The 22,402-nt window shown below is 37.8% G+C and overlaps 1 protein-coding gene across 14 annotated transcripts in view; it reads right to left on the bottom strand.

The window, feature by feature from the left end:
* The window catches only part of Mast4 (microtubule associated serine/threonine kinase family member 4), a 541,638-nt gene that overhangs the window by 53,770 nt on the left and 465,466 nt on the right, over nucleotides 1–22,402 (bottom strand). For all 14 annotated transcript variants that reach the window (XM_063258271.1, XM_063258276.1, XM_063258273.1 and 11 more), the window contains 5 exons: nucleotides 20,275–20,344; nucleotides 14,016–14,094; nucleotides 7,425–7,582; nucleotides 5,456–5,531; nucleotides 3,188–3,397 (listed from right to left, as the gene is read on the bottom strand). In XM_063258271.1, coding sequence (XP_063114341.1) covers nucleotides 3,188–3,397; nucleotides 5,456–5,531; nucleotides 7,425–7,582; nucleotides 14,016–14,094; nucleotides 20,275–20,344 — 593 coding nt within the window. The remainder of the gene's footprint in view (nucleotides 1–3,187; nucleotides 3,398–5,455; nucleotides 5,532–7,424; nucleotides 7,583–14,015; nucleotides 14,095–20,274; nucleotides 20,345–22,402) is intronic.

Below are 22,402 nucleotides of genomic sequence, written 5' to 3'. Positions count from 1 at the left end.
CAGGTAAAAGCAAAATAGCCAATTTTTGAAATAAAGAAAAAGATAATTAGTGAGTAATTATAGACTGGAATGTGTTCTGCACACTTACACGCACATCTCAAATATTGAATCTGCTTTATCCCAATGTTTCTTTTGCAACAAAAATAGGTTTTGGAAGATACAGTGAATGCTAAGAAACAGCTCTACATCCTTAACTAAACAGAAAACTTTAAAAAAAAAGTATCTCACATATTAGCAATAATTTGGGCTAGATGCTTAAGTTTCTTCTTACTAAAATAATTGTTTTCTAAATTCAGGAATATAAAGACTGTCTGAAAAGCCTGAGCACATTTTGGTGATTTTTAAAAGGGAAATAATTTCAAATGGAAAAAATATAAAAAATAGTTAATTCTGACTGCATAAGTTCCATTTCAAAAATCATATAATTATTTCATTTTAACTTCTAAAAATTATCAGCCACATCCAATGCCAGAACATATGATTACATTAGCACAAGTAATATTTTATCTACTAATATTAAGAGGGAAGGGACAGCTTGTTAAAATGACAGGATTAACCTGAGAAGAGAATTATTTCCTGGTTAGCAACAGCAGGTTCAAAAGGGGCAATACTCACAGATACCTGTGTCTACATTTTAAGTGCTGGCCACTATGAAAAGTACTAGGAGTAGGTTTGAATGTTCTGTGTATTTATTTTCTTTGGCTAAACACACCTCAGTGAAAAACAGACCACAGACATAAAAGCATTTATCTACACTGGAACTGACCTATACTTCCGGACTTTAAATGGCATCAGTAAAGTAAAGCTGTTCAAACCTTATGGCGAACTCAATATGCGTTATGCAAAAACTTGACAGTGGGAAAAGTGTGGTGTGTTGTGTGTGTGGCGGGGATAATAGCCTTTCTGGGTGCAAAGTCACCCAGGGACTGACAACTGCATCCTTGGAAACCAAAGCAAATTCCCCCAATTCAGCTTATCTAAAAGGGACAAGTTCTTCTGCAAGAGGCTTGGCGCCAGACTCTGCAAGGACACTGTAAACATGACTCTGAAGATAGGTTTAATTTACACAAAAGGACAGAAGGAAGCCATGCATCTGTGATGATCAACAAGAAAACATTCTTATTCATACCCAGCCATGACCTTGATGCCACAAATATATGCTCTGGCCAAAAGAGAAATTTCTCTAAAAAGGAGTGACTTTTATCACTACTTCGCCCATTCATGTGATCTTTGAAGCTCTGAGATTTATTTTTAATTGCCATGAAGCAATCTGCCATGCCTGTCATACAAAAACAAAAGTGGAGGCCTTCAATATAAATTACTTTGGATATCAATTCTCCCCTTAGCAGGGAATCTCCAGAAAGGAATGAAAAATGCCGAGCTAAGCTGGTAAGGATGATATTCATTGAAAGAATTTTGGTATTCAGGAAAGAAGATATCCTCAAGGCTGGCTGCTGAGTGCTTCGCAGGTCTGCTTCTTCTGTTCACAAGTAAAATTTCACAAAGCTAACTTTCAAGGTATTCTCATAAATAGTAATAAACATATGGTATTTCCAGGATTTGATTAAAAAGTACAGGAAAATTAGATTACCTGATGCTACAAGAGTTCAAATATTTTGGTCTGCTTCCATAGGTATTTTCTTTTTTTCTCTCTCTTTCCCTTCTGTTTTTAATGAGGAAAAGATAAATATCAGGGAGTTGGGGATGACCCTCTTCCTCAGAGAGCCCATTGTCTGCTGGGAAAGTGAGACTCGAGAGAAGACTGTTTTATACATTGTGGCTAAGTGTTCTAAGAGGGGCAGCCTGCAGGCACCATGGACTAGGTTTTGGCTGAGGAAGAATGGGACACCGAGGAACATCAGATTAATATTCTTGGAGCTGCATAGAAAGAAGAATTTTAAAGGTTAGGACTGGAGGGAAGGAACCCGTGAGCATCAGGCTCTAAGCCAAGCAGCCTGTCCGGAACTATCAGTGTGTGATGAGCTAAGCGCAACCATTAAGAATAAGCATCAAGCAGGTCTCACATGGCCAGGATGCATGATCAAGTGCATGATCATTTCCCTGTAAATTCACTTTCATTTTAGGTGATGGAAGAACTGGTTTTTGCCAAGTGGGAAATTAACTAACATAAATACCACAAAATAATGTGTTTATCCCCAAAGATAATCTAAGAGGCACTGCTTTAGTAGACTGGAGGAGCTTGAAATATGAGAAATGGGAACACAGCAGAGAAAATTGCTGGAATGTTTGGATAGGAAAGAGAAGAAAAACAGTGACTGTTAGTCAGAGGGGAATCTTATCTTACCAGAATAAATTCTGTAGAGACAAGGACAAATGGTTTCCTCAAAAATTAGGATACTAGTACTTTCCCTTCAGTTCTATGCAAGTATTTATATATTCACACTTAGAGAAAAACCACTGCTGATTACATTTACATGGGCATAACTTATGCCCAGTGAGATACAGAAACATTAGAAATCTAAATGTATAAGCTAAATGGTTTTCACTTATAAACTGAAGCTGATCAATTTCAGCCAGAAGAGCAATCTTGTGAACTAACTCCATTCCACCACCCACATTGCCTGTCCCGGGTGTTATCAAGAGCTAGGCATGCTCCCGAAAGGAGTGTAAGGCAGAGACCGATTCTCTGTTTATCTGTCATTTTGGAAATTGGATATTTTGTTAGAAGAAGACTGACACTGATGAAAATACAAGTTGCCATTTACTATCCAACACCACATGCAGGTTAATTAATAGGACACACAGCTTGGGAAAAGCCAGCAATTTTCCATTTAGATTTTTCAGATATTAGAATTAGATAGCACCATCAAATAATGCACATATGCTCAGTCAATTTATTGCTTTATGGGTAAGGGGAGAAAAAAAACCACTGCTTCAAAATCCTTTACAATCCACTTAAACTAGCACCATAGATTGTTGGGTCTCAAGGTTCCTGTAAAGGTTATTACATTAACTTTCTATTACTAAACATAATGCCCAGAATCGACTTAGAGGAAATAGCAATCAGTTTGTGGTTTTTCTTCTTCTCTCTCTTGCTTGCTTCCATGAAATGTGAACTGTATCTCACTTACCACTTATATGCAAAAGGCCTCATAAAATATTTCTTTTTCCAGGGAAAATGTAAAACAAATCAGAAAACTTTATATGCATGCTGCCTGGTTCTTACCTCCTGTAGTAACTTATCTAACTTGTGCTGCAATTCAAGGAAGTATCGTGAGGTGATGAGCCCCTGGTGGGATTTATCCAAACAATCTCGAGCCAGTTCAATAATTTGATGGTGAGTGAAACTAAGCACTCCATCTGCTAGAGGAAGTACATTGTCAGGGGAGTAGCTGGTGATAATTTCCTTTAGACGCTCTTCCATCTGAGCTGTCGCCTGTTTTTAAAAAAGCACACACACATATACACACACAGGTATAATATAAGAGAGGTACACAGGAGCATTTCAACTATTACACCTCCCTAGCATTTTCATAGAATCCCAAAATACTGTTAAATTCTGAAAACTAAATTTAAAAGAAATCTCACTTTTGGGCTTGGGGTGTAGCTCAGTTGTAGAGCATTTGCTTATCATATGTGGAGTCTTGGTTTCAATTTCTAGAATCACAAACGAAAAAAAAAAAAAAACTCTCATCTGCATGAGCCAACAGTGGTGCACACATGTCATGATACATTTGTCTAACCCGAATGATTTACAACACTGACAGTGAATCCTAATGTGAATGGAGTCTACGGGTGAGGACAATGTTTCCATGAAGGTTCATCGATTACAAGGAATGTGCCACTCTTGTGGGGGACAGTATTGACAGGAAAGGCTGTGCATGTGTGAGGCAGTTTGTGTGGAAAATGTCTGTATTTTTCTATAAAGCTAAAACTGCCCTAAAAAATAAGCAGAAGAAAAGGAAAGGGAAAAGAAGGAAGAGGATACTATTGCCACATCATGTGGAATAAAGATAATAAAGATTTGAAGTACAAGAAGTCCCTGACATATGAACTAGTTCTGTTTCCAGGAGAATATTTCTTAGTCAGTAATCTAACAGTGAGTCTTAGTATACCTTTGACTCTTATAAGCACACCTGTGAAAGTTTGTAACTTGAATGTTGGTAAGTCAGGGACTTATTGTATTTGAGCAAAAATGAACATTTCAGGATACTAGCACCATTTCTTATGATTTATCAAGTATAAAACGGTCCACGTAAGCATTACCTGTGAGTCATTTGCATTCATGCTAGACTTTGGTCCCTTGCAACAGATTGAAAAAAACCAAGAATATCTTTAGTTGCTATTGACTCAAAATTTAGGACTTCTGCAAGAATTTCATAGCCTGTAGAGTGAGCCAAGAATAAGTTTTCTTACCTAGGTTTCAACATACCAGGAACAGGCATCCTCCAGCATCTCTACCCTTTCCTCAGAATATGGTGCCATGTGCAAAAGGTCAACAGGGTTCCCTTGGTAAAATGAATCTACATTTTCCAACTTTAATTTACTTCTCTGTGATCACATACTGCGTAATCAATATTGCTGGCTTATGTGAATTATATATTCAAGGAGAGTCCCTCTCAAATCTGAACCTGCATTAAGTAACTATAGTCAGTATTTGCTTTCCTGGTGAGGATGTGAGATGTGATAAATAGCTAAAACAGCTTTAATCAATGATCTCAGTGTCAGGTTCATTACAAATAATAATACTTTACTCCTGATTTATGAAACCCAGGATTTTCCTTTGTTCACATGCCTATGGCAACAAAGGTGGTGGGTGGGGATCAGAAAAGACTTAAAAGGGTTGCCTTTTCCCAAATATGCAGAGATAATGTTAATGGGAAAAACGCAGATCTGAGGTGAGGCGAGGCAGTGGTGACCAGGAGGGCAGCTCCCGCAGCCAGGAGGTCTGACCAAAACCCTTCACAAACTGTTCATTAGCTCAAATCAAATTCCTTTCCCATTCTAGCTGGGGAACTCTGCCATGGTACCTTCCTAGTCATAGCAGTAGGGTCAGACATGTAACCACTAAAGAGAATTCATAGAAAATGAACTAAAAGAAAAATAATGTTCATAAAACACCAATCTATGGCTTCTGTGAAATAAAACTGGTTTCTGCTTGATAATACAGCAGGTCCAGAAAACAGAAACAGATTCCAAAGGGGATGGAGGCCTCTGATGGCAGATCCTCCGTGTAGCACCCCCTAGACACCCAGGGCATGATGTACAGCTCTCAGTGTAAATAAAGCCTTTTGGCAAACACAGAGCGATGAGTTCTCAGCAGTTGTTAGATTCATATTTTTAAGTTATTTTCTCTTAGGAAGGCTTCCATGATTTTTCATACAAGTCATAACTGGATTGGACCCTTACTTCCTATAACAAAACCACCTTACAGATGCTAAACCTCTGTTGCCTGTTCATTTAGATTCTGGGCATCTTCAATTCAATTCATTACCTTTGGGAACCTTTCTTTGTAGACATGGTTCATCATAATTATTTCATGGTCACAGCAGGCGGGGGAACGTCCAGGGCTGCAAGCAAAGCAAATTACCCTTTTAAACTTGCCACAGCATGAAATGAAAATAAGCTTTTTATTTGTAAACAGTCAGTTGCATCAAAAGTACTATGCAACCTTCGTGCGAAAAGAATACTGTATTACAAAACTAGTCATTAGTACATGTGTACACATACATACCTGCAAACAGAGACACAAATAAGATTCAAAAAGCAAACTCAAGTTAAATGCAACCAAATAATTGTTACAGTTCAAGTTAGGAAATATTCTTCAATTGAAATTATATTTAACATATAGCATAAGTTTACCTAGATATGGAAATCAATTAATGAATTTCAGTATAAAACAAAACAGGGTAGTTACAAACAGCAACATCTAGGACAAGTTTAGCAGTGTAATTTCACACTTTTATTGTACACCTGCGCTCTGCCATGTACCGCTGGAGAGGGCTGAGAGGCTTGCCCGGCACAGGTGTCGTAAGTGAAATCCATTTTCTAGTCCAGCAAATATGTATTTGGGATGCTGAGGTAGGCATTATGTACAATAAGAAACAGAGCAACACAAGTGTTGTGTGTTTTTCTAGTAGTCAATGTGTTTCCTTCCAAGTATATACTATTAGAGTATTTTATTCCTGGGTAGATACTGCTTATACTAGATATCTCAGAAACTTCTTTAATAAAATAAAAATGGTGCCCATATATGCAGTATTTCTAAAAGAAGTGGTAGAACCTGTCTTCTATTCTATATCTTGAAAACTAACATGCACCACAACTATCCAATATGGCTATATTTTAGTATTTAGTTTGTGATGCTAAATGAAGAAGAAAGATTACAAAGGGAACCGCTTCTGAGAAACTCTGATGTTTTACTGAACACTTAACAAATAAGCTATTTTTAAATACTAAAACCTTGATAGTATATCATCGATCTATACCAGTTCTATAGCATCGAGGTTTCCTCTGTTCCCGCCCTGTGTCCTGTCTTGTAAAAATGACCTGTTGCCCAGGTTCTGGGACTGCTGTCAGGAGAAGCCTTGCGCTGTCTTCATCTCTTCCAAGACCCACTGCAGAAAGTCACTTTGCTTTAGGCCATAGGTGTCCTAGGGTGCCATGGCCTTTCTAGGTTTCCAACAACAGGTCCAATGACTGAGGCACTGAAGGAGAGACATAAAAGGACGGACCACTCCCTGTGGGCTGGCCGGAGCTGCTGGGCCTGAGCTGCAGCTCAGCTTCTCCATCTAACCAGTCTTGCTTCTTCTCTCCCACAGGGGCCGATCCCTGAAGCACTCCCTAAAAATCCTCCTGAACAGGAGTCCCTATTCCAGTCTTCTTTTTTTGGAGGAGGAGACTGTGACACATATTATTTGAAACAAAGTCAAAATAAAATTGGTCCTACTCAGTGTTAGGTCAATTACATCTGACGACTACAAAATTCTGGAGACGAAAGCTCCTGAAATTTTATTCACAATCCTGGAGAATGTAGGGCTTATTGTGAGAAGAAAGGATAAAAAGATAGAGGTGTCCTTTAAGACAGAATCTGGAAAAAATATACTCCCTTTTGCTGTATTTCCTTTTCAACTATAGTTTCCCTCTTCATGTAAGTGTTTTTGTACTATAATTAAATTATCTTGAAATTTTCAATGGCTAGAAGTTGTACTGGTTATCTCCTAAGGCCATCATGGTTACTGTTAATGCAGTAATTAGCAAATTGCAAAAATTTAAAACAACTAACACAAAACATTTCATGGTAATTAACAATGTCACTTGTCAATAGAAAAATCCTATTATACTTATGGTACTTCAAAAATAAACTGACTCACATACAAATTAAAGGATAAAAGGTCTTCACTCAATGTAGTGAAAAACAGAAAATCAATCCACATGACCAAGTTTGGGCTAGGTCCACATACCTGAGGCTTCGGGAACGGGGGCGCATGGGTGTATTCCTGCACCTGTTCTCAGTGGCGATGCTTTCGGTGGTACAAAAATGTTTTGATAAGAAGTGCAGTTCATCTGGTGTTGGTTGGTATGGTAACTGGTGCAGCTTCTCCTGGGAGGAACAGGATGACTGAAACAAACCAAAGACGAGTTACAAGACTGACCTCCAAGAAAAATTCTTGTAGAAGGTCAAACGACATGCTCCATGTGGAAGACACCACTATTCTATAGTTTTCTTTCCATGTTAAAATTACACTAGCTAGCTAGGGGTAGTAGTAGATTATAGTAGTATAATCTCAGCACTCTAGGAGGCTGTGGTAGGAGGATTACAAATTGCCTGAGCAATTTAGTGATTTAGCAAAAATATGTCTGAAAATAAAAAAAGCAGTGGGGTGGGGCTAGGAATATGGCTTACTGTAAAGTTTCTAGGTTCAATCCCCAATACCAAGTTAAAAAAAAAAAATTCCACTAACTGTAGCCTAAATGTATAAACTTTGTTGCTCTTTCTGAGTGGTCAACATGCCCTTTGTATCTTACCTCATTTGGCTACATGCACAATTTCTCAAAAAAAGAGTCTCCTTTCCAGATAAAGCGTAGGCCCAGTCAAGCTAAATCAAGGCAGTGACCACAGAAGGAAATGTGGGTGCACACTTCATTACAAAGCAGCTCTTCGCTGCACACAGTCACATCACATCTGCCTCACAAACACTGCCTTTTAGGTGAGCAACATCAATGATATGTGAGATGACAGACTATGTGATGGAACTTCTCATAACAATGCAGGTTGTCCTTTGATTCAACTGCCATAAGGATGTGCCACAGGAAAAAGGGACAAGACTTTTTAAAAAGCTGCTTTTCTCACGGGGACTGCCTTTTCTCCCCGCCCTCACTTGTGGCTGAGACCATCATTTTCCTCACAGTTTCAGTGATGATGATTTTTTAAAAAATCCTTGCCTGTAGATTTGCTTGTAAAAATCTTCACTGAACAGTTAAATAACATTGCTTTAATCAACTTGAGGTCTATAACTATAAGGCAAGGAAACTACAGTATTTGTGGTTTTGGTTTTAGGGAGAGGTATACTCTGTAAGCGAGTCTAAGAAAAGAGATGAAGAAACTTTTAAGTAGAGGACTGAACCCAGGACATTGGCATTGAGCTACATTCTCAGCCCATTTACTTAATTTTGACATAGGGTATTGCTAAGTTACTCAAGCCAGACTTGAACTTGTGATCTTCCTGCCTCAGCTCACTAGCATGCACTACCATGTGGCTGGCTTAAAAAGTCTGTGATTACATTAAGAGTAGCCTATAAATACTGAGGCATTTCAGTGCAGCAACACTTGAAATTAATGGCTGTGGCTTAGAAACATTCAGAAACCTTGAAATTATAAAATGCCTTACTGCCTACATACCGAGACAGTATATCCTGAAACAGAGGGATTTTTATAATGTAATGAGATTATTTTATAAGCCATAAAATGAGGACATTGCTAGAAAGATAAAATAAACCGAAGCTTTATTCAGAACAAAGAGGCACAGCCTTAAAGACTTTCACTATGAAAATAATAAAACCTGTGAACTAAACCAGTTCAAGGAACAGCAAAATAATAAATCAATTAAAGCAGGAGAGAAGAGAACTGATAACAGTAAAGACAAGAAAACTGTCAAGCAGAAAAGTAGAATTAACTACTTACCAGTCTAATTACGTAAGTACAGGATGACCAAATATTGTATTTTTTCATCAGTTTTCATAAGATAACACATTAATACATCAATTTTGTCAAATGTTTTCAATAAAAGAGGTGACTGGGTGGAAGGACATCTGCCCAAATGGCAGTGCTTGGGACAGTGCGTAAACAAGAGTAGTGCCTGAGGGACACTCGAGGACACAGTGAAGTGGTAAGAGTCTACACACAGGACTTGGGATGCAACTTACAGAAGTTTCTTCTAGTTAATTTGATGGCAAAGCACCAACCAAGTAGATGGGCAGTTATTTATTTCCAGTTGCCATAGAAATGTTTAATATTAATATTATTAATATTAACTATTAATATTAAGAGCTGCTGACCCAATTATTACTGGGCTATTATGTACAGTACAGACATCATGATACCCTGGAAAATGAATTCCAAAACATATCAGATCCAAGAATTGCACAGAAGCTGTTGTGGGGGATAAAACCAACGTACTTCAGCTAGGAGGGCAGGCTGAGCAAGGCAGGATTGGGGGGTGGGGTCTCAGTGCTGTCTTTAATGCTTCATCAAACATATAATAAGAAATGTGTTTCTCAAAATACCTGTGGCAAATGTAAGGAGATGTTAACATCTATTAAATCTAAGGAAGACTTTGTGATGTATCATTATTATTAATGGATAACTATAAGAAAGTGGGCAAGTTTAGCAATAGAGAATCTGTGTGACTGATTGATGGAGTGCTGTGGGTGGACAGTATTAGAGGAAAGAGGGAGGCCTAGGGCTTCTCTAGGGAGAGCTCCTCTTTTTTTAGTAAAATATTTTATTAGTACACATTTGCAATACATAATATATACATTTATCACAGGGAGCAGGTATATGTTTTTAATACTCTTCCCCTTCCTCTTTTCCCTCCATCTTTAGATTACCTTTGCCCATGTTCTTTTCTTTTTTTTAAGTTCACGTTTGTAACATGTAATCACTACATTCACTGCAGGTAGTTGGTGCATGTACATAGCATATACCTTAAATCGTTTTATGTCCCCTTCCCGTTCCATCCCTTGATTCCCTTCTCATTTGCAAAAGATCTATCTTCCTTTCATTGTAGGTAAAAAAAAAAAAAATAAATAAAAAAGCAAGGTATAAATGGCGATACAGTCAAACTCAAGGAGGCCAAGGAGAGCATAGGGCAATAGGGAAAATCACAGGCCAGCAAAATGGCCTGGAGGGATTCAAAAGATACTAAAGGGAGCCCACAAAATGAGTCATTGGACAACAAAGAAGTACAAATTTAGTTTTGGGAGAGCTAAGGGATTCAAATTGTAAAGCCAATTGACAGAGCTGCCAGGATGATAGGCATGCATGTGCAGCCCCCAAGATCTCATGTAGTTTTGATTTTTGAATATGGGATCTTGCTGTGTTGACTAGGCTAGTATTAAACTCATGAGCTCACAGGATCCTCCTGCTCCAGCCTCCTGAATAACTGGGATTATGGGCATGCACCACCATGTCTGGCTCTCCTATTCTTACTGAAATAGTCCCACCATTTCGCAAACCATCCTTGAGGAATCCCTCTTTTAGACTAGAATTTAGTTTGACAGTTTTCCAATAAAATAAGTCTTTTTACTTCATATTTATGTAAGTGCAATGCCAGTGAGTCTCACTACTACTAGTTTGCATATGATTTTAGACTACACCACAAATCAAATTCACTTCAAAATAATGAAAATTTACCCCCCAAAATTGTGCTACTCATTTTCAAGGCAATCAAAGTTCCAAATAAATATTCTGAGTAAAAATATCATTTAAATAAGCATTTAGTCTCTCAAAATAACCACTTTGCAAAGGTTAGTATTCATATGCATGTAAAAGTTTCCACCTGTTATTAGTACACATGGCCTAGAGTCATAGCTCATATTTATAGGTTATTTATATTTTTATTTCCTTTCTTTCCCTCAGTAGGAAATAATTTATCTGATGAGAAATATATGGAGGGATGTCTTCCTACTATTGCAATTCCATATTACTTATTTGAAAATTGAAAATTATGATTTGAATATTATCTTGGAAAAGTGCCACAAATTAATTTAACTGCAAAATGCTATGCTAAAAGAAGCTGCAATCCTAAATATTCCCTGGGAGGACTGATTAATGTCGTATGGCCAAATCTTTCCAATTTCAGAATAAAGCATTTTTAACATTTAACAATTTAGTAGTTTCCATAATATCCAAAGGATAAAAATATAATAATGTTGACATTTCAGGGTAAGCAGTTTTGGAGTTCTCAGCTAATATCACGATTATCTGTGAAATTTGAACTATATTTTCAGAGTGCTTCAATTTTATCTGTAGATATCCTATTTTTTCATTTAAAATAACTAATGTGCATTTATGCTAAATGACTAAATAGTTAATGAGAAATCCAGGAGTGGTTCAGATTAGACTGTGGAAAGACAAAATTGCAACTGCTAAGGAGTTTTGCATGAATTTGCCCTGACACTGAAAGGACAGGAACAGAGAAACTGAGGAACACAAGATGCAGCTTCTCTCATGTTTGCTCCTTGCTTTTACTAACAACCACTAGGAGGATGAGAGAGTGCAGTGTCTGTGCAACAGCACCTCCAGTCCAAGGACTAAACGGCTCCTATGTCTTCTGCAAAAGCAGTAATTTTAGAAGCATAAAAATTCATTTGGACAGAAAGAAACAGGAACACCATGATTAACAGTCAGTTGCATAATATCTTCTTTGATAAATAAATATGTCAGAAAAAATGTCAGAAGTACACTACGTGTGTCTGGTTACAACCAGTTTTAGGGGCCTTATTTGTTAGGTGTATGCCGAGGTTAGAGACAGCAATGATTCCACTATGAGTGATGGATGAGTCAGGTTTATTAATTACAAGGTTTAAAAAACATTATGTAAATTTCCTCAAAAGAGCTGAGAGATCATGGTCCAGGTAATTTGTTGTATTCCTATTATAGAGAGGGTGGTAAACAGCTGCTCAGTTAATTCTCTGTGAATCAAGTCTCTGATTCACAAAATCTGGGAAAAAACCCCAGCAAATTCATCCTAGGATTTATTCCCAGGATTAAGTGGGTTGGTACATTTTAAAAAGTCAGACTAATGTCTACTTTGGAATAACTATTGCAAAAGTATTTTAAAAATTACTCATATCCAATGAAGTCTCACTGTATGTAGCTCATTCTTTGTAGATTGACTTTTTAAAGTAGTATTCAATTTATTAGAGGTGGAAAAAAGAAAGATCATACACTCTGTTTTTCTTGCTAAAGAGATTTCACAATTTCAACTTGAATAAAATCTGATGGAAGTCAACACTAGGTTGAAGTAAAAGCATTTGCGATCTCAAGATATGAATTTAAATTTCAAGGACTAGGAGTATTAAATGAGAGTGTGTATGAAATATTTGCTCCTTGACAATTAAAACTGCCCAAATGTCTGAGGAAGGGCAACATCTAAAATTTTAAAAATTACTTTTTCTTTCCTTTTTTGTTGGTCAATGAATTTCAGCATTCATTCTTATGCTGAGGTTTCCAGATGTTCGCCCTCTGAGATGTGGGACAATAAGCAGTGATGGTTACTGCATAATAGCCAACGACAACTTATGTTGTTTATTGGCAATTTTACCCAGTGGTGCTAGTCAGGATTTTTACTAATGTGAAGCTAATGTGCCACTGAAACTGCTCAAGCCTGTCAGGATGTTTGTCCAAAATGATCTAAATGTACAGTAGATACCACAACGAAATGGAATAATGCACAGAAAAAGTAAATGGCCTCTCTTTTACAAAATACTGTGAAGAAATGGCAAAAATAACCCAGTGGATTTTGACAATTTGATGTTAATGGTGCTGCAGAAAGTCCACATTTTATTACATGCAGGGTTCATCATAGAAGACAGAAGTGGTATCAGTTAATTTCTTGACTTAATTGGTAATTTCCGGTCAATTCAAGTATTCCAAAATGGCTTAAGGTATGTGCTTAGCACAGTGTTGTGAGCTGTAAAAAAACACACTAGATAGATATTGCTATGCAACAAACTATGGATTTTGACAAAATAAGGATGAATTAGGGGGTCCACAGCCATAGGTTCATACTCCTAGCTGGCACAGGAGCACCCAGGCTTCCTCTCCAGGTATTATCTATTGAACACTCCAACTTCCTGGCCTTTCTAAATAACCGTGTGGCTTCCTAAGCCCCTTGACACTGACACCCACAGGCACCAACTTCGGCTGGGAAGGCATATATCTAACCTATTGACCTGCATGCTGTAATTGCTAGGCTTCTTGCTGAAATGTTAGTTTGAGGCAAGAGCCATGGTTCCATCTTGTCTCTTTATCTTCACTTCTAAGTTCTTTTCACCTCTCTTTGAAAGTTCTTACCTAGAAGGCACACATTTAAGGCTTGCCTTTTTGTTGTTATTCTTTGAAGGAGAGAGAAAACAAAACAAAGTAAACCTCTAAGCCACACAGGAAAAAGACCAAGTCCATCAAAGTTTAATGGCATTTTCAGCACTAATATCACTGGCATGGAACCAAAGCAATAAAACCAGACTGTGTTTTTCTCCCCAAACTACACCAAATGGTATTAAAATGAAAGCTTCTAGGTGCCTGCGAACTTGGAATCCTGGGCCTTAGACAATTTATGCGCTATAGTTCAGAAGCCTGCAGAAAAATTATGTCCTTTTTATGTCTGTTAGGCCACCATTCGATGTGTAAGCTATTCAGAGTGGCAGGCATGTGGAATTTATCTTCTCCTTCCTACCAGCAAACTCCCAGGGAAAACACTGCCCACATACTAGCTCTGCAGTTTAGAGGGAGAGAAAAAAAAAAAAAAAAAAAAAAATTAGGCACTTACAGAGACGGTGGAGCTGGGTGTGTTTGTCCCATAGCCAGAAGAAGGGAGGGAAGCCAGTGACCAGCGACGACCATCAGTCCTAATGAGAAAGGGAGTTTAGGTAAGGCCAACACTGGAATATTGTTACATGGGAACCTCAGGGAAACAAGTATTTTTATTCAAATGAATGACACAAACATAGTCTGTGAGAATGTGGAAATGTTCAGCCAGGGTCAGGGTAAACAAACATTATACAGCAGGTTAACTTTTATTTAAAATGAATCAATACACCCAAACAAGTAGAGAGTGAATGGGTTGATCCATAGTATTGATCTCTCACTAATACAGTGTGACAAAATGAATACCAGGGATAATTACAATGGTCAGACTCAGCAGATTCAAATGAATACAAATAGGGTGTGGGCACTCACATGTGGGAACTGATAACCAGGGCCCATAATCTTTGTAAGGGCCCGAATTCCAGCTTGGCACATATGCCTACTGGCAGGTTCAGAGCCTCTTTAATACATTCCACTTAGGGTTCCCAAAGGAACGGTTCTGTTCAACACATTTAGGAAGAGACGAAGCAGGGTCAGTGCAAACCTTAAGTGGCAAATTATTTTAGCACTATGAAAGTGACTTCTGAGAATCTCTGAAGAGTTACTGAGGTCTGAATGACCTGGTTTCATAAAGTGTTGGAGCAAAGGTCCCCTGCAGACTCTGCGCACACAGCCCAGCTCTGGCCACTGACAGCATAGGGTGGGAGGAGAAATTCCTTATGCATAATAGAATTTAAGGCAATGAACACAGTCATCTTCTCCAGTTTTAGAAGCAGAGCTAGGAGAGAGTGATTTTTTATGGTCAAATGGTGAGAAAATGGCAGCTCTGAGTTGGACTCTAGTCATAAATTTGGATCACTACAGGGATCTATGATGAGTTAATGAGTAACAGAGACAGTACTGCTGGTAGGGCAAGGGGACACCACACATTTTCTAGGCTCTCTGACATTCTAGAGCTAATGCTTTATTGAAAATTTTGAATGTCTTAAAATCATAAAACATGATACAAACAAAAACATGCAAATTTGCCAAGGGGGAAAACGTACATTATACAGAGCAACACTGTATTCTTGCATGTAACATCACATAAAGACTCTTTATAACTTGTGATTACATTAGTTGACCAAGGAGAAACAAAAAGAGACAGAATTTACCAGAGATACATTCATAATACATTGAAGTCAGGGAATTCAACAGCACTAGACTCGACTTTGAGAAACCACGATAAGATGTTCATGTAAAAAACTGTCTATCCCGAAATTCAAAGGAAACTATATTATCATCAGCTATCATGGATGTTACCTTCAATAAATGCAAATGGTCCACAAAGACACAACAAAGAAAATCAAGTGGACAAATCACAGAACAACTACAATGTTAAGATTTCCATAAAATTTACCTGTCATTTCTGGGACCATGATTGGAGTACAATTGAACCAAGTAGTTAAAAAAAGAAGCAAAATAAGATGTTTACAAATGTCAGATAAAAGGAACTGGGAAAGCTAAGCTATATGTTGTTTGAAAGCATTTTTAAACAACTTAAAATATTAAAGAAAACTCTAATATATTTATAAAGGTATCCAACTATCAATTATTGATATAGGTTAATCTTATTTTATTTGGCTACTTATTAAAGTCTTTAAAACCCATGTCTTTTAAAGTCACTTCAAAGCACTTCCAATTAGAAAAAGTATACTTTAAGTACTTTCAATTTAGAAAAGAATATGATTTTAAAAGAATTATTCAGTCCATTTAATAGCAATTATCAGAAACTAGTCTCTGAAAAGCGTGAGGGACACAATTTCCCCTACCATGATTTTCTTTTGTGATTCATTAACTCTCCTTTCCCTCCGGTATCAATGAACATATTTCAGATAGGATGAACAATTCCAAGAGGAGGCACATTCTTATTAGTTCTGAAGCATACATTACATTTATTTAGCCCAGAAAACACATAACTAGAAGGATATTTAAACAAGACTATGCTCTGTACCAGTATTGACCAGAAATAACATATATCTCATAAAGGTTCCTAAGTTGTCCACATCTGTTTACTCAAACGTAGCAAAAAGACCACTGTATTTTCATTACTAGGACAACTGCACATGAGGAGCTACTACCTAGGCTATATGCAGAACTTATGAGAGCACATACTTTTTTGTGAAAGCTATCAGATAAGTGCATTTTGAAGCCTACAATGTTTTTTCTTTGCACTAGTTATCAATAAAATGTTATCCAAAGACAGAACTACATCCTTACCATTACCAAAGCAACAAGGTTTTTTTTTTTTAAAGTCTTTTCCTTGTGGGTAGAAATCTCAATGTTATATTAAATGAAAAATAAGAAGGGGAAAACATCTGATGAGAACACAGGATACAAAGAGATTGGTTAAAAAATATCATTTCAAACTACTCACAAATATTTAGATTAATATGTTGCATGAAAATGAAACCCTCTTGATATCAACTTGGCTATTTTAACTATATGAAGAGGAAGCAGATTCCTGGTTTGTTATAGTCACCAGGGGTGATACATTGTTTAAGCTAGGAAAGGATAGAACTAATTATGCAGATAGAATGTAACCAACTAAACTGTATTCCAGAAAGAATTCTGAAAGAGTATTGTGGTATCTCAGTTCATGAACTTAATTCTTTCCACGCAACCAGAATTGTAGAAAAAATTAAGTTCATAAACTGCAGTACCCCTGTAAGTAGGATGCCCTAGTCAGCAGTGCTCAACAAGCTTATGATGACCGCAACCCGGCAGGCAGATGTGGTCTACTAATTTGCTTATGGAAATACATTCTGAAATTTAACTTGGCAAATAACAACTAGGCATCTAAGAGAGACCCTGGCATTTATTCAAGGGCACTAGGTTCTCAGTAAAAGTGAAAGCAAGTTGAAATGTGTAAACCTTGGAAACCTCTGGGACAGGTAGAACATTACCACCTCCATCTTACCAGCAGGGGAAGACACTAGTAATTCCATGATCAGATGGACTGTAAATCAGGCTGAGCATCCGTCATTCTTGGGACTACAAGTGCTTCCAGTTTGGGTATTTTTCTTCTTTTGGAGTATTTGTATAGATCTTACTGGTTGAAAATGCCTACTGTATAAATCTAGAACCTGAAATTTTTTGAGCTTCATGTTGTTTTCATAAAAAGTTTTAATAGTGCTCAAAACATTTTAGATTTTGAGTTTTTTGACTAGGGATGCTCAGTCTGTATTATAATGAGCATCATGAAAATGTTTCCTTCAGACAAAATCTATGATAATATGATGCTCATTTTTATCCTTTTAAAAGTCCATCTTAAAAATTAACTTGAAACTTTTACTCTTGAATCTTTAGTAGGAACTATGAAAAGCAAGTATATCATCATACTTTATAGCCTGTAATTTGATTACTACATTACAGGGAGTGTCTACCAGGAGAGTATTGTCACAAACAATGTTAGAATAGATTCATAAGCCTGACCTTTATCTCTTCATCCAAGAATAACATCAAAGATAGACCAGTATTTCCTCTCTTGGACTAAATTTACAAAACAATAAACTGTGAGGGTCTCAAAACAGCATTTCTGCTTAAAGGTGCAGAAATTCACAGCAAATTGAAAAGGAAATGGAGAGCCCTGATAGACTTTCCATGGTTGCTAAATGAAAATCAGCTCTAAAATAGACGAGAAAGACTCCTAGATGTTAAATATAAAATGCCAATTTGATTTTTTATAATAAACACAGGGTTCTGTTTACTTGACTACAAGTTTAAAAAGATGATCACTCATATCCTAATCTAAATTAATACTTTCTGAAGAGTGTGGAGGGGAATTCCAGCTGGAGTTCACGCAAAATGAACCAAGGGTCTCCTGTGATAATCTCGTGTCACACTTTATGGTTTATTTGTGAAAAATTAACATGCTTGAGGGTTTGTATATTTTTCATAGCATAGAGAAACCAGATTCATGTGTCCTTCATTCACTCACTTAATTATTAGATTCTCTTCATTTTCATAAATCTGGCAAGATTAAGAGACTACGATTTCTGTCATGTTTTAAATGCGCGCTGTAATAAGATTTGCATTTTTCTTATTACCCAAGGTAATTATATGCATTCATCTTTAAAAAGAAACATATTTTAAAGGCTACAGTGAGTATTTGTTTATTGATTTTTATAGGTTCTCTCTCCACTTGGGATAGTAGCACTATTATGTATCCACATTCACTGGGAAAGCAGACTTTCTCAGACCAGCTTTCATATTTTCTTTATAGTGCTCAGCATGAGAATCTAAAAGACTCAACGTTGAAATTTCAGGAGGGTCAGTGGTATGGACCTTGCTAAGCTCTGTGGAGATGGGATCCTAATCTCTCTAGTATCTTCCCCACAGCAGAGCTACTCATAGGCATTTAGCAAATGATAAGAAATGATGAAACTAATGAAAGAACATTCCTTTTGGGCTTGAGGCTTACACTGGAATCTTATATAGAATTCTGAAAAATGCTGTAAGCATATCCTTCTTTCTGGATTTGGTAACATAAAATATATTGTGTGCTGACAAATAGCAGTGAGAATACTTCAGGTTTTGCTGATTAATACCATGTGTAATGGTTGATACACAGTGTCAGTTTGAGAAATTTAGAAGCTTAACTAAGTAACTCAGTAGTTCTACACTCTGGCCTGCAGATAACATCCCCTAGGGTGGCTGTTTAGGGCTCCAGATGTTGTAATGGTTGATTCTTTATGTCAATTTGAGAAGTTTAGAAGTTTAAGTCACTCAGCAGGAGGCTAGGGTCCTCTTTGTAAACATCCTAAATCCTAGCAAGAGAAAGGCACCAGCTGGTATGAATGGTACCTGCCCTCCATACAACAGAAGAGAGCAAAAGAGGCTTGCTTCTCTCCTTTTTGCTCTTGTTGCTTTTGCTGTCTTCTGATGCCATGTCCCTCTGCTATGCCACCCTGCCTTGGACCTAGCTGATTATGAACTGCAATGCTCATAAACTGTGAGGTAAATAAACTTTTCCTTCCTTAATTTTGAGCATCAGGTATTATGTTTCAATAATGTGAGAAAAGTAACTAGATATCATGTGCAAGAACATATTTTTTAAAAAATGTACTTCTGAGGGGGCTGGAGATTTAGCTCAGCGGCATAAGTGCCTGCCTTCCAAGTGTGTGGTCGTGAGTTCAATCTCCAGTACTGATAAAAAAGAAAAAGACAAAAAAAATTTTTTAAAAAATGTACTTCTGTGCTTTGCTAAGTGGTATATTAATCCATTTCATGACAAAGTTAGGCCTCTGATGAAAGTTTAGTGAAGATCTAGGACATTCAGACCATAAAGCAAATTTATCCTCAGCAGAGGTCTGGCTGAAGGGGTATTTTGGTTTTTCTATTTTTCCTGGGTAGAAGATGCCAAAGTATGCATGAAGATGAGAGGGGTGACTTGAAGGTGAATGTCTGAATCTGACAGGGTGAAGTACACTGATTCCATGTACAAAACACGGAGAAATGACTGAGTACATCTTTTGCCTCAGATATACCATAGCAGAAGGCCCTTCCTTAAAAAGATAGATAGATATACAATCATTCTGAGCACCTCCCCGGCCTTTCACTCAGTGTCCAAGAGAGAACACATAGCTAGCTCTTTACTCTTTGGTGCCTAATTCTAAATATGATAAAGAGAAAACATAAAACGTTCTACTATCATCCAAGTATGGCTTTTTTTCTGAGGATAAATCACTGAATGGATGTCTCCAAATACAGTCATATCTCAGAGCTTTTTACCTTGTGACCCTATAAGGTAATTTCTGTAAAAAGTGTTTCAACAACAAACTGCACTACAGTCACAGATGAGCCTCTATCTCAGCAGCTCAGAAGTTTATTTAAAAAATCTGCTGAGAACCACCCATGCGTGCACTGTAGCATACAGAGGATGCACTGGGGATGAAAGAAAAAACAGAAAGGCAGCTTTTTGCCCTCATTTTGACCTGCCTGCCTATGGAAGGACCAAGAGGAGGACTTATAAATCTAAGATAATGCAGAGGTCATTATTACACAGTTAAAGCAGATATGATACAGCTAAGTCCTCTGGCCAGAGGAGCTTCCGAGAAGGCCTTATGACAGGATGAGCAGGACCTCCCAAGGCGTGCGGCAGGAAAAGGGGCAGGTGCAGGGTGGGGGCAAGGAAATGGGACACACTGTATCATATCATCATCCCACCCACAAATCCTTACCTTCGTGCAAATGAAAAGTGGGCTGAGGCACTGGGCGAGAAATTTCTTGGACTATCTTGAGGGCTATTTCCTATAGAGAGAAAAAGGAGAAAATAATTACAACATGATTTTGTTTTTGTAGCATGAACCACAACCAGAATTTTCTCCTTAGTAATATGTTTCTTTACATTTCTACAAAATTCTCTTCCCCTTACCAGGGTTTTAGTTTTACTTGGAGTAGCGATGGGAGGAGTGTGGCTCCACCACAGTTTTCCATGTGTGCAAGACACATGAATATACACATGTGCCCCATCACCAATCCACAGTGCACTGGGTCTTTAATAGCTTAAGTGTTTCAGCAATATAGAATAACAAACAGATAAATGTCTTGGGTATGATCCTTCACATATGATAATTCAAGGATTAGGATGGATGGTTAAACTTATTCTGTTAATTGGAGGCACTTTCTGTTTGGGAGAAACAGGCTTAATGAAAATTCTGAGTTCTCAAAAATAAATGCTTATATTACAAAGTACACCTTTAAAAGGCAGGTATGGCTCAGGTGTGGCAGTATACAACTGTAATCCTAGTTACTTGAGAGGCTGAGGTAAGACACAAGTATGAGGCCAGTCTGTTCTATATCGTAACACTATCTCAAAAATGTCCGGTGATACAATTCAGTACTTCATGGGTTCAATCCTAAGTGTCTATGAGTGTCTGTCTGTCTCTCTCTCTCTCTCTCTCTCTGTCTCTGTCTCTCACATACAAGTAGATATGTCAGAAATAGTTATAAAGTACAAGGAAGAAACCAGCCATCTGGACCTATTTCTACAATGACCCAGCTCTGCCCTAGCATCTCTGGAGCAGCCCCACAGGATTAGTCCTTGTCAATATTTTCCTCAACAGTCCTTCTGCTCCTAAGTGATGGTCTGCCTGGCCACATGTCCTCTAAAAGCCACAGTAACACAAACACTGGCAGCGTGTGTTCCTCAAGTCCTTCGGAGGCAGAGTGCAGTGCGGACTGCTCAAGGAAGGAGGGCAGCTCCTCCGGGGCTTGTTACTTCCTCCATTAGCCCACTCAACCTGCTGCTGATCATCGAGAAAGCCTGGCAGGCAGCTGGCGAGGGCAAGTTCAAGACACTCTGGACCATCCGCTTCCCTCTGCATGTTTAATTAGATGGGTGGAATTGTCTAAGGACTGTGTGTGGGTCTGTAGCTTGTTTCAGTAAGAAAAAGCTGCACATTCTTGGAAAGTGGAAAATAAACCAGGAAGATATGTTTCATCCTTAACAGCAAGCCAGCTGGCACATTATTGGTTCTCAGGGAAAGGGACAACTGCAATCAGCTACAAGAGATACAAGATTTCATGTTACAGTCGGTATCTGGCTATAATGTAAACAGTTGATTATCATTGTGTGAAAAAGAACTGGCTAATACATTGAGGAGAAGTTTAGCGTTGCCTTGAGAACTTCTGGACTGGCTACATCTCCACTGAAATTTTTCAGTGAAGGTTGCAAATTTTATAGTGATGTCTTCAACAGATGCCATTAACTTTATGACAGAACAGTCAAAGCACTTCAATGAGGAAGTGCTGAGAAGCCTAGATTCTCTATGGAGAAAGAATCAACAAACATTCTTCCCTCTACTGCAATGAAATTTATCATGCCTTTGCATCTGGTCTTCCCTGGCCCCTGGAGAAAAGGATTTTGCTTTTTCTTCCAGTAAACAAGGAGCCATTTTGTCTATCTACACTACTTTAACTTCTGTTATTTCTACTGCTCTCAACAACCTTCATTCTCCATGTACACCAGAGTGATCAAAATCTATGGTGAATGTTACATTTTCTTTAAAACATACTATAGTAAAAGATACATTGCCATTACTTCTCAAAATTCTCCCCCTGACTTCAAATGCACTGTTCCTGTCATTCCGTTTTCTGAAGCACTTCAGAAAGTTCTCTTTGGAGAACGTATTCACTGAGAAATAATAAAAGTGCAGCGAATGCTGCTGCCAAGTGCCATCCGACGGAAGGGCAGGCTTGTTGAAAGCATTACAGCATGCCCTCATTCACCTCATTCATAGATCTGGCACCAAGCAACTGCTGGCTCTTCCCCAAAGTCGAAATGAATATGAAAAGCATTTTGAATTG

This window comes from Cavia porcellus, unplaced genomic scaffold (genome assembly GCF_034190915.1).
Source record: "Cavia porcellus strain 051 isolate PalLab524CR breed Dunkin Hartley unplaced genomic scaffold, mCavPor4.1 scaffold_11, whole genome shotgun sequence".
NCBI lineage: Eukaryota > Metazoa > Chordata > Mammalia > Rodentia > Caviidae > Cavia > Cavia porcellus.
The sequence above is the reverse complement of the archived record's forward strand: the minus strand, read 5'-3'. Positions and strand labels throughout refer to the sequence as shown.